Source organism: Bactrocera latifrons, unplaced genomic scaffold, assembly GCF_001853355.1.
Source record: "Bactrocera latifrons isolate USDA-ARS-PBARC rearing strain unplaced genomic scaffold, ASM185335v1 scaffold_27, whole genome shotgun sequence".
Taxonomy (NCBI): Eukaryota; Metazoa; Arthropoda; class Insecta; order Diptera; family Tephritidae; genus Bactrocera; species Bactrocera latifrons.
This window is the reverse complement of record NW_017536296.1, coordinates 1558402-1572302: the sequence shown is the minus strand read 5'-3', so window position 1 is coordinate 1572302 and position 13901 is coordinate 1558402. Positions and strand designations below refer to the sequence as shown.

Genomic DNA, 13901 nt, shown 5'->3' with positions numbered 1-13901 from the left:
TAAATAAGTGAAGTTAAAATTTTTATTTACAAATCAAAAAAAAAAAAAAAAAAATATTTTTATGAAAATTTAATTTGCTAATAAAACAAGTTTATGTGAAGTGCCTTTGTTGGCGTCGGAGTGCTTAGTCTTCTTGCTATTCTTGCACTTTGCAAAAATAAAAAAAGGTTACTAAAACACCCTCAGATGCAGTGAAATCGATTAATGAACATAAACATAATAAAATTTTATTACACACCACAAGGCAACAATATAAATAAAGATGTTATGGACCCATATAAAGACAATACACATTTTATATTGCTTTATGATATTCATATTTATGATATTCACTATATATGGCATGTGCATTAGGGTGGGTGGTTGGTTTCAACGAATATTGTTTTGCGCTTGGTACTTTGAAAAATTAGTTGATAGACACCTCTATGAAAGGCTAGCCAAGTATGAACTCTTGATTGTATCTGAAAGGTGCTCCGCTTAACGGATTTTAACGGTTTTCTATTATTTTCTTTGTAGAAAAATGTGTATCTCGCTTTCAACTAGTACTTGAAAAAATATTTTGTTTTTGGACTTTGTAGGAAATTGAATGAAAAAAGGTTTACAACAACTTTTTTGTAAACCTGAGCATTTAAAAAATATTAGGGGGGTTAAGCATTAATGTGCAGAAAAGCAGACATTTTGTGGTTTCGGGTCGGGTGCGAATCAGGTTGTCCAACAAGCGATGTTGTATTTATATATTAATACATATCGTCATATAATAGTGAACAGTTCAGTCCCTTACCGTTTGTGTAAAGACTTAAAAGTATAGCTAAACTACCAGCAGATGCCTCATTAATACATAAAAACATACATACATACATATGTGTACACATCACGGCCATTTGTGTGCGTGTGCGTCACTATTGCATGGTAGTCGCTTCCGTTTCCGTGTTTTCATAATTTACTTTTTGGGAAACATAAATGAAAATCGCACCAAACTGACCATAAAACGGAAGAGTATTAAAAAAAAACTATTGTCAGCGCCAAAAGGCAAAGAGCCTAAGGACAGCGCAAACAACAAACAGGACTCAAATGACGCGCTGCCATTGTAATGGCGCAAGAGTGTAAATGTGTTGTATATATAACTATATATACATGAGTTCACAAATATATGTGTGTGATTATTTATATATGTGTGCTTGTAAATCGTCATTACGCGAGACGTCAGAATGGCAAGCCAAAAAGCGTCAAATCAATAAACTAAACATGCGAGCAAACGAAAATTAATGACCTCATGCGGTTTTATATACTTTTGGCTATATATAAATATGTCCATATATATAAATGTATACACATATGTATGTATATAATATTTATATATACGTATGAAAATTTGTGTATATAAAAATGTATTAATACATATGTACATATATGTATCTATATATGCCACTCAAGTTTTATAGTTTCGACTGCCATGTGTGCGACTTGAAGTTTTGCCGCTCATTGCTGCTGTTGGCTGTTTCTTTTCAAACTCAGCGCCGTTTTATTGTTTTCGATTTCAACATTTATTTTTCCAACTGCTTAGCGGCCATTTTTATTTTTTATTTTTATTTTTCTTTTGAATATTTACATTCACATATTTTTTATTTACAACATATACGCCATTTGCATGCCTCGCAAGGCGTACACAACCGAAAACCACAGCAACAAACGCCACCTGTGCTCAATCTGTTTGTCTGCGGCGCGGGCGCCAAATGGTGCTGAGAATTTCTTGTGGTCAACTCAAGTGTTTCACGTTTTCGTGTAAGCGTTTCTAGCTGCGGCACCCTGTTATTTGTAAAGCGAAGTTTTTTTTTCGGCACGCCCACAATTGTTTTATGTATGCGAGGTGTTAGCACAATATTTACTAATTCATAAACGGACTAAGTAGCAAATGCGAAGTCGAAAGTTGACAAGTTGGAAAGGACATAAAAGTAAATATGTGAAACCTTTGCGACTATACAAAAGTTTGTTTTATGTTTTAAACGCATTGATTTCTCGCTACAATCACAGTCTAACTTTTGTTGGTAGACAATCAATCAAGCGTGCAGGCTTGTGAAAATGTCGCTTAGAAGCAGCTTGATGAAGTCATAATAAAGTTTTTCAGTTGCTTGCTAAATTATGCATGAATTTATAAGTAAAAATGTACAACTTTTTGTATACATTTTCATATTTCTATATATATTTATATACACATGTAAATGTTGCTTATACGAAATGTTCAATATTCAAATGACACGACGAAACAAAAGTTTGTGTAGTTTACTATAAAACAGTTTATTGTTTACAATTTTAAAATCAGCGAAAAGCAAATAAATATAATTCTTATTGAAAATTCATTCTTTCTTATAAGTTTATATATTCGATTGGAAATATTTTTTTTTTTCAATTGCTTCGCGGCTCGGCTGTCGTGAAAGCTGGTCTGTCAGTATACGCGATCTAGTCCTTCAGATATTGAGATATCGTTCTGAAATTTTGCACGCATTCTCTTCTTACCAAGTAGCCGCTTATTTATCGTAACTGCAGATATAGGATCATTATAACATATAGCTGCCATACAAACCAGTCGATCAAAACTAAAATTTTGTATGAAAAACTTTTTTATTTGACAAGATATTTTCATGAAATTTGGCATGCGTAATTGCCTAAGCCAAAGTAATAATATGTGCAGAAATTTTCTAGATTGTACTACTATAACGTATAGCTGCCATACAAACTGAACGTTCAAACTTAAAACCTTTTAGGAAAAACTTTTTAATTTGCCAAGATATATTCACGAAACTTGACACAAATTGTTTTCTAAACTGAAGCTGAGATATCTGTAGAAATTTTCCAGATCGAGCTACTATAGCATATGACTGCCATATAAACTGAAAGATCAACTGTATGGCCTTGTAAAGAAAACTTTTTTATTTGACCAGGTTTGGCACGAATTATTACGCAATGCAAACGTACAAACTCCGAAGTTAAGATCAGACTACTAAAGCATGTAGCTTCCTTACAAAGTGACAGCTCAACATCAAGTTTTGGCAACGAAAACTTCTTTATTTGTACCCTGCTAACATGTGCGCAGCGGAAATTAATTTTTTTGTTTATTTATTATATGTTTTTGGTAATTTTTACAAAATTAATTGTGTCTATTTTTTTATTTTTTTAATTTTTTTTTTGTTTTTTTTTTTCTAAAGTACCCACTAAACGTTTTTAGACAGTTAAGAACTTCGGCAGTCGCCATTTGCATGACAACAATGTAAATGTACCCCAAGGATTACCGATTATCCTTGGTGTACTTGTCATGCAAATTGCCAGAAGTTCCGAATATTTCTACTTCTCAGAATTTATTATTTTTTACTAGTATATAAATGTTATTCAAAGCTTTCGGTGGTATGACAATTCGATAAAAGTACGAAAAAAGCATACTCCCTAGCACATAAAATAGTATTATATATGTAAGTATCATACATACATACGTATTTCAGTTTATATTCCGATTGAAGCAGCAAACAAACTGTTGACGCGCACAGTTATATTTTTAAAAAATGTTTGCTTTGATTCGCGTTTGTATAACTTTACATGTAATTTTCGCTTTGTTGACAGCTGAATTCTTTACTGCCGTGTCGCCACGCCTTAGAACAAGTTGAGTAAGAAAAGCAGTCGACATTTTGTATTTGGCACCAAATTATTAAAATTTAAATGCGCAAAATTTTTAATAAAAATTTGAATCGTAGTAAGAACTTAAAATAGTGTTCAACAGTTTTTATATACATTTTGACAAAAAAGCACCCGGAGATTGTAATTAAATTCCCTGTGTAAATCATATTTCAAAAAATGTAATTGCTAAGTTGGTAGGACTGTCTTTAATTTCTATACCAAATATGAGCAGGATCTGCCAACCAGTTTGTTGACAGCAGCTGCTTTAGTTGGTACTCCTCTGTAGTGTGTTGCGACTTTTACAATGGCTAAAAATATCGAACAAAGAATTTGTTTCAAATTTTGTACTTCTAACCAAAAATCGTGTGCGGAATCATTGCAAATGTTGTAAAAAGTTTACGGTGATTCAGTTTTATCAAAAACGCAAGCCTACGAGTGGTACAAAGCTTTCAAAGACGGTCAAGAGATCTTTATTTCGCTATCGTTGCCTCGCTCTGGACGATCTTCAACCTCGTCATCTGATGAAAATATTAAAAAAGTGAAGGATATGAGGTTTGAAAATCGTCAGACAAGTGGTAGATAGATGTCAAGAAAGCCCTTCAAGACTTTTTTCAAATGATTTGGATGGATAAAGTTGAATTTTTTTCAAAAGCAGTACCGTAATCAAGTTTTTTAGGACATGCTTAGTTTGCGAATTCCGATCCTACATTCGTGAAGGGCCTTATAACTGCCGTTCAGATATGGGTTTATGAGTTTGACATGCAAATAAGTCTACAATCGTCGGAATGGAGGGGAAGAAACGAGCCGAAAGAAAAAAACCACGCAATAGCCGCTCAAAAATCAAAGTGATGCTCATTGTTGTGCTTCGTGGAACCCGTTTTCAGACGATCGAAGAGATAAAACAACATTCCCTGAAGGAGCTGAAGGCCATCCCTTAGGCTTATGAAAAGTGTTTCTGGGACTAGAAAATCGTTGGCACAAGTGTATTACATTACGTTGGGGATTAAAAAATATATATTTATGGAGTCAGTAATTTTGTTTTTAAATTTTAAATTTTTTTTTTTGCAGTTTCTGTTCGCTTATACCCTTAGAAATAATGTAGCAACCATTGGAAGGTTTCGAAAAAGGCCCAAAAATAATAATATCGCTGGACGTTCGGAGCACTTTTTTTTTTAAACTGGCGGACATTATTCCGGTTGAACTACTCAACTGATTTGGTTATTTTTTTTTTTAAATGTTCACAAAACGCCAGGCTATGGTCCCTACTAGATTCATAATTTTTTATAATTTAGTGACAATGTTAAGACAAAATGTATGTAAAAAAACCATTGGGAAAAATTAAAAAAAAATTAACTAATTAATTAGTTTTTTATTTATCAACATTTCTTCATGATTCTAGTAGGGACGATAACAATTCATGTAGTTTTTAATAATAAATTGGGCTTTTGTGTTTCAGATAATCCAAACATGAGAAATCGTGTCCGCCAGTAAAAATACGTATCTCATTCACCCAACCATTTCTCCGACATATGTCATAAAAAAATTCCGAAAAAAATTGTTTATACATTCCACGATGTAGTACTTCATGATATGTGAGAAAAGTTCTATTGAAGAATAAAAATTTTTATGAAAAAAAATCTTTAAAAAACATTCCGGATTACCCTACTGACCACTGCAGAAGAATTGTTTTTTTTTTCCTGCGTTTTATTTACAAATTACCGTGTACTTTTTTTCACAATGTATGATTTCGGATATTTTTGTTTTGAAAATTTTTTAATGATACAAATATATTTTTTTCAAAATTACATAGTAAAATCAAAACCAACTGAGTTTTTACAAAGTATTTTATCTTAACCTTCTAAAAATATTAGGGTTCTAAAAAAGGTTTCTCTATTTCGAGTTGCCGTCGGAATTATCATAACGATATATATATATCTTTTAAATAGACTTTGCAATGCTGATGTAACTCATTTGTTTGTGAAATCATTGGGAATTTATTTCATCGGCAGTAAAGGTCTCAAGAGGTAGATAAGTTTGTAGTCTCCAATCGTTAAAATGAGTTTTTTTTATTTTATTTAATTAAATTAATTATTTTTCATTCTTATTCTTATAATTTGTTTTATAATCTGAAGACGCTATGAAAAGCTGATGTAAATCCTTACAGGCGCGAGCGTTATTTCTTTCAAAGAACACTTGAAGACTTATCAATACTTTTCTCCAAAAAATATGGTCGATTTATTTTGGAATTGTATTCTCATAACTTTTATGAATTGATCAAAAAAAATATATATTTTTTTAAGAGGTGTATAATATAGTCGAAAAATATATTTTTGACTGCTTTAAATTTAATTTCTGGGAACAGAGATAAATACAAGACGCAATTGGAGTTTTCTCTACAAACATTATTTTTGATAAGATCGACACACTTACAACTTTGAAAAACAATTTTAAACCAAATATAATTTGTTTTAAGATTTCTACTTTGCAAAAAAATGTTAAAAATTAATATTTCTGTATTCAGGCACGATCTTTAAATAAAATAACCTATAATATCATAGTTTAGATAGTTCAAATGTTATACAACTTAAAATAAATGTTTAAAAAATTTCAAAACGTTTCTAAATTTTATATTTCCATTTTACAGTTACGGCGGCATACGCGGTGGTTATCAACATTTCGGACCACAAGGTGGACAAGATTCTGGATTTCCAAGTCCACGCAGCGGCTTAGGTTACCCATTCCCGCCTATGCATCAAAACTCATATTCCGGCTATCATCTAGGCAGCTATGCGCCGCCCTGTTCGAGTCCACCAAAGGATGGTAAGTTTCAAACAAGATATCTCAATATACATATGATAAAGCTGAAAAGTGCTACAAACAGTAACTATTAAGTTGTGCTAGTAAAAATAGTGGCTACATTAAAAGTACTGAATACATACATATATGTATATAGAGAAGTAAAAAATCCCCTATTATCGACATATAAACAAATATTGAGTGGCGCTGGCCCAACAGCAAACAATAGCAAACGCAAATAAGCAAATACATATTAACTTAGTCAAACAAATAAGCTTAGCCGCTAGAGATACAGCTAGATAAAGAGATAGCTAGACAGAAATGTGTTCGAAAAATCGCCATTTTGGTAGAACTTAAAACGACCAATTGACCGCTGCTAGCGCAATAAAGCTACAAATTGAGCGGCTGGCATGCCATGGGTTCCTGTGAAATTTTAATATTTTTCCAACGCTCCGCTGGGAGCGCCCGCTGCAGTCGGGTGACAATTGCAAGCGATTTATATGCGAACCTTCATTTATTCATAAATATTTACGTAGAAATATGCATATGCATGCGTATATATGTACATATATTTCGGTTTATGAGTTTATGGTATATACAGTAGGTACCTGGTAGTCGCTACCTATTGCTTACTAAAAATCTAACTTAGTAAAAAAATAGTTATTTGAAGTTATTGCATTCTAATTTTTGTTGTTCTGTTAAATAAATTTTAAATAATTTGATATAACGAGGTTTTCAATAGGGACGCTACAAAAGTAGATCGATAGGGACAGCAAATGACGCCATATTTTTTCCCGCTACGTACAATTTATGGTCGTCATAATCGTTCCGTCACACCAACAATTGAGGGTCTAGTGGAAAAATTTGAATCCATAGGCATAGTACAAAATGTTCTCATGCCAGTGGGGCAAAGAAGTGCCTGTGCATMCCGAAAAAATTACGGYTTGGTGAGGTTTRTGGACGGATGGCGTYATTTGGCCGTACTTCTTCCGTGATGATCAAGACCGGCTAGTTACTGTGAGTGGGAATCGCTATCGCTCATTGATAACTGAATATTTTTGACCCGAATCGGATGCTAMGGACTTGTATGTGGTTTCAATAGAACGACGCCACAAGCCACACAGCGAATGTCACAATCACTAAGTTTGATKCACGTGCTATSTCACGAAATGGTACAGTCAATTGGCCGCCTCGGTCATGCGATTTGACGCAGTTAGACTATTGAGGTGAGGTTACGTCAAGTCTTTGGTCTATGCCAACAAGCCAGTGACGATTGATGAAATTCGTACGAAAATCGAAAGTGAAATTGCAGCAGTATTGACCGATCTATACTTGAAAACCTTCGAAAAGTGGGTTCAGCGTCTGGACTTCTGCAAGCGTCCTCGTAGTGACCAATTGGTAATGGCATCGAATGTACTGTCACAGGAATAAAGAATTTCATTGATATCCCAAACCTTTTTTTTTTGTAGTGCTTTTATTGAAAAATCCTTTAGAACTGTATGAAGAAAGTTTATAGTGACTTGATCATTTCTCTTCARGTACTCAATCAAAAATGTTTGAAAAATGAAGGTTTACACTATCGTCTTTGATAGTTAATAGATTCTTTTGAGTACTTAATATATRCAAAAAGCCGTTGATATGTTGGTCAATAGTCTTATCAACTATTTCTTTGAAATTATGTAGAAAAAGCGAGCTACAGCTATTGAACAGCAAATCACCCTTAATAGCCATAACATTACCTTAAACTAAACAAGCCAAGGTTTTGCTCTAATCAAGTGCCCACTGTACGTGCATTTTTTGTGTAAACTACATTTCTATACTACATTGAATAGCTACCAAATGTGTACGTTAGCTTGTATATTTCTATGTAATATTSTCAACCGCCACACAAATATGTCACGTGAGTTTCAATTTCAGCGCCCTTTTGTGAGCTGAACTTTTATTAAATTTATAAGGTTTTTGTGTCCGCTTGTCTTCGGTTTGGTGTTGTTGTGTGTTTCTTGTCACTGCGACACTCGCAAAAGGACAAACAAGATTTTTATCTCAAATGTATGAGTTGTTTTTTCGAATAGTGTAAAGGACACTTTATACAATGTGTTGTTGTTTTTTGTTTTGACCTGACATTAGCAATGCATTTATTTGTGTGTAAACATGTTTGCATGCCTAATGATCGATGGCGATATACATATGTATGTACACGTGTATGCACACTTACGTCTGTACGCAACTAAATATGTGTGCGGCTGAGTGTGTGGCAGCAGTGACCGCGGCCCAATGGGACTCTCGCATTGAAACTTTGTGTTGACATTTTCAGGGAATGCGCTGCTGTTTATTATTTAGGGTTCCCGAATGTGTTGCTTTTTCTTCGCCCTCCTATACCGATATGGACATATCAGTTTTATTCCCATGCCGTTTTTATGTGTTGGGTGTATGGATGTTTGTAAATATATATATTTGTATGAATGTATACATATGTGTATCATGTTTATATACTCGCATTCATGTCTACTTTTCGAACCCAAAAAATGGTGGCAGCAATTGTGTTAATAGATCGGTTAATCGCGCGGCCATTGTCGCTTATGCTCCCTTTTACCCAAACTATTATCTGCTGCTATGGCGCTCACCTTTCATATATCCTTTATTTGAACTGTTTTGTTGCTAAAGTTTTAGTTCATCGGTCTAATTCAATAATCGAAATTTCAGATAAAGTGGGACCTTCTTTTCTTCTGAGCTCTTAAAGTGACAGCTGACAATGTATTTTCGATCGTTCAATACTTTTTTGTTGCTTTATACACATTTGTTGTTAAAAAACCCCCGTTGGAGTTATAAAAAGCTGGGACTTAGTACCATTTAGTCCAACGCTTGTCTCGCACTCGAAATGTGAAGAGTTGCAAGGCTCAGCAATAACATAATATGCCTGAAGAACACAACAAACAAAAACAGCAACAACAACAATAACAATAAAAACCATAAAAACAATCGTAAAAACAATATTAATAACAACAATGGTAGAAACAACAACAATAGTAGAAACAACAATAATATAATATGAACAATAACAACTAACACAACAACAACTATACTAACAACTGCAACAATTCATTCAATCACTGTGATATTGCCAAGCACCTTCAGCTGCTGCTGGCGGGTGACTGTTTGAGTGCGCGCCCTGTGACAATAAAAAGCGATCATCAAGTGAATTAAAGTTGACGCCAAACATGAGCGTGAATAACGCACGAAAAACAACTCCGACGAATGTAAGCAAAACGTCCATTTACACCGCGTGAAATACACACAGCAACTCAACAGTTTTAATCTTCGATGTCTTCGCAAAACAAAATCCAAAACTGAAAAGTAAAGAAATGTAAAGCACCTTTCGTCCCGCCAACGACCTAACACTGCGCTGATTTAATTTCTTGCGGCCTCTACAACGTCAGGCGTTGCAAAAAAGAATGTCTCACCAGCGCGTTGTCTCCGGATTTGGTGTTATTTTACGTGTTCGTAAGTCGCCTCGACTTCATTTGCCTCAGCTGCTGATTCTCAATTAAATTCGCGCCCATCGAGTGACAAGAGTTCACTCATTATTATGCCCAAGTAGTGTGCCGTGCAGTACTTTTTTAACGCACTGTAAATACACATATGTATATACATAGGCACATGTACTTAGCATGCAGTTGTGGAGTTGTTTGTGGAATAATTTTAAATAAAGTTTGATGAAAAAAAAAAAAATGTTCCAAAATAGTTGCTGCCTTTTGCGAATCGGAGGCTTTTCGGTTTTTGCGAAGTGCCAGCGTATCGTCTTATGGGCTTGTTGTTGTTGTGGGTGTCAGACCATTTGCAGCGAAATGACAGTCGACGCAAACACTTTCCATAAGGCTCTTAAATCAATTGTGGAACTTAAAGCTTGAAGTAAAAAATTAAAATGAACTCAAAACGTTTAAAGAAAGTTGAAATTTATTTTTAAGGGAGTTCAAAACCTAGTGGATAATGATTACTGAAAGGAAAAACAAATAATGCCGAAGTAGGTAGTTTATTTTATAAAATATATCATATGCCCACATTATAAATAATTAATCACTAGAACTGAGTTCGATTGAAAAATAATGGGAACTACAAGAAGTAGTAATGCAACTGAAATGCTGAAAATAATTTCCATATTTCTTATGTAGATAATAGAGACCAAGGAAATGTGGAATTCCGTTAAGATATCTTTTTAAATTAATAAATTTTCCATAGAAGTACGTGATTCCGATCATTCAGTTTGTATGACAGCTATATGCTATAGCGGTCAGAGGTGAACAATTTGTTCGGTGTTTGTACCTTTGCCTGGAAAACTAATCCCTGACAAATTTTATGAAGATACCTCATCAAATACGAAAGTTTTCCATACAGAGACTAGATTTTGATAGGAGAGTTTGTATTGCAGCTTTGTCGTATAGTGATCCGATATCGATGGTTCTGAGCAATAAGTGTCATCATAGAAGCGGAAAACTCGTGTGCAAAGTTTCTGATCGGTAACTCAAAAACTGTCGGACAAGTTTGACATTTCAATTTAAATTTCGCCCGAAAACCCATTCGTCGAAATGTTGTTTTACTAGGTTGGTATGAACAAACGTCTTTCGGACTGCTAGGCTGTCACGAAACGTATTAATATTGCCGATAAGTGTTGGATCTATGCTTACGACCCGAAAACAGACGATCAATCGGCCGAATGTCGTGGCAGAGATGAACCGAAGCCGAAAAAACCACGTCGAAGCAAAAATCAATGTTATGTTAAGAATTTTCTTCGATTATCGTGATGTGGTGTTTTCAGAACTCCTTCCGATCGGCCAAATTGGCAAACAGGAATACTATTTGAGTGCTATGCGTCGTCTGCGTGAATCTCTTCGTAAGAAGAGGCAGGAAATATGGGATGAAAACTCTTGGGGTTTGTACCAAGATAATACAGCGTGGCATTCTTCATTGATTCTTTGAGAGTTTTCCGCTTAGTTCCGTGTGTTAGGGATACATGTAGCATTCTCCACAGCTTTTATGCGAACCTAATATAATTTTTCCAAAAATACCAATTCAACCTCGAATTTGGTTAAAGAATTATCAGTGCACCTGCTGTTTTGCATACCATATTTTCTTGAAACGTTTGAATTTTGTATGTTATTATTGCTGTTGTCGAGAATGCTAACCATAATGTCAACAAATAATTCTAATCGATCGTTTAGTGTCCGACTGATCGGCATTGAAGTCATGCGTTACATTTTCCTAACCATTTGTAATTAATAATATTTATATATTTGGGTATATTTATGATAACCATATAGGTAAATGCGTCCTTCTAAACATTGAAACTACTGAACGGCTATGGCTGCGGCTGTGCGCTGTCCATTGGCTGCGCTTTCAAGTGGAAAGATGAATTCATGACGATTATATGCAAACGATTCATCTTTACCAGCGGCGTTTACGGTTTGTTTCAGGTTTTTTTTTTTTTTGGCGTCATCAAGATTCGTGTGTGTGTTTCAACACATGTGTCAGGCGTGTTTTAATTCTTTACCTATTTTTCGTGTGCAACAGTAGTTAGAAATGTGGCACGTTTTTTGCGGTGACATAATTGCGCGCTTGACTGTGACATTTTTACTTTTAACTATTTTGTGTTTTTTTTTTAATTTTTTTTTTGAATTTTCATTTAGTTATTTGACGCTGTTAGAAAAACATGTTTGTGTGTCTGTAAAAATAATCGAACTTTTTACTGCAATTTTTGTATATACGTTTATGTACTCTTTTCAATTGAAAATACATACAAGTATGCATGAATATGTGTATTTTTGCTCCCATCAATAAAAGCGCATGATTTTTACATGGTTGAGCAGTTTTGCCGTCGCTTTTATTTTATCGGAGTTTTTTTCTTTTTTTTTTTTTGAAGATTTATCTTTGTTTTCGGCCACTTTTTTGCTGCCTCAAATGTACTTGCAATTTTTGTATGTTTGTCAATATGTATTATATGTAAATAAATACATCACCAGCAGTCAGACATTGAAATTGCTTTGTTTTCAATGAATTGTAAAAAGTAAAGCAACAGCAAACGACAATATGAGCAGCGGCAGCGTGAGATTCGCAATTGTCATTGTCATCGTCGCTGCCGCCAACACGAATTGACGATTTGGCAATCGCAAAATAATTAACCTTGACGGTGAACGTTAACAAAGCCACTTAAACATAGAGTGCAAGTACATCTTTCAAGTATATACAAATATATACTATATGTGCATGTATACTAATGTAAAGCGAGTTACTATTATATTATGAGTTACTAGTATATGTATACATATACATACGCATATGCGTTTGTATGTCAACACAGTAGTTCCTATATATAGAGCTCTATTTAAAATCTATGACGTGACTTGTTGACGCTGTCAGGTGGGAGTGGTTGTGGGCGTAGGAGCAGTTTTTGACGTCGTACGTTTTTTATTTTAGTGTTAGTACTTAACTAAATATTTACTTTTCCTACAAAGATTTTTAAGGGTTTCTAATGTAAAGTTAAATAAAAAAAATTAAAAACTCTATTTATTTTCATAATATATTAATTTTCAAGGTAGAATTACTACAAAGTTTGGAATTCGTCCAAGATTATATCGCATATTCAAGTTCTCCAAAAAACTCACATACTCATGTTCATTGGAAAATCATCTTCTCAGATGAGTCCCAATTCTGCACTAACGGTTTCGTCAACAAACAAATGAAGTCTCAATTGACGAGTCAAATCCTCGCGTGGTTCAGGAAATGAAATTTCATCCGATATTGGATCACTATTTTTTTTATTAATACAGAACTTAATACAAAAAATAAATTTTAAAACTTAAAATGCTCAGTAAGCTATATGAATTCTTAAAAGGAGCTAAGATGCATTCTCCGTCTTGAAAATTGACAAAAACGCATTTTTGTAAACATATTCAAGTCATATTTGAAGTAAAAAAAAAATTTGGTGAAAGAGCATTCGAACCATGTTTAATTTGTGAATATTTTGCTTGAAAACTTTTTAAATTTAAGCTATTTACCTTCCATTGAGTCTGTAAAAACTTCCGATATAAACAACGGTTTTCTTGCTAGCGTTTATGAGAAAATCATAAAAGTATATAGATGCTTGCAACGCAACCTACGGTCTATAATGGCTTCTCCAATATCACGGCGAATCGCATGGACTTAAATTCCAGCATCCTACTGGTTGCTACTAAGTCGATGTGATTCCTTTATGGATATGTAGATAGAAGTTCCTTGATAAGGACTGCAGTCTAAAATCTTTTAAAATTATCACGTATGTATGTGCGATTTGGTAGAATTGGAATTGGATTAGAATTTGGTAGATTTTGTTTTTTACTTAGTTATTAATTTAAATACTATTCATTTAAAAAAATTTGTAAGGAAAACAAAAGTTTATAATTAAAAAA

General features: G+C 33.9%; 1 protein-coding gene across 5 annotated transcripts in view; it reads left to right on the top strand.

The window, feature by feature from the left end:
- LOC108969945 (homeotic protein distal-less) overlaps window positions 1–13901 on the top strand; it is a gene marked incomplete at its 3' end in the record, with an annotated part of 96018 nt that overhangs the window by 7682 nt on the left and 74435 nt on the right. For all 5 annotated transcript variants that reach the window (XM_018934990.1, XM_018934994.1, XM_018934991.1 and 2 more), the window contains 1 exon segment: window positions 6311–6486. In XM_018934990.1, coding sequence (XP_018790535.1) covers window positions 6311–6486 — 176 coding nt within the window.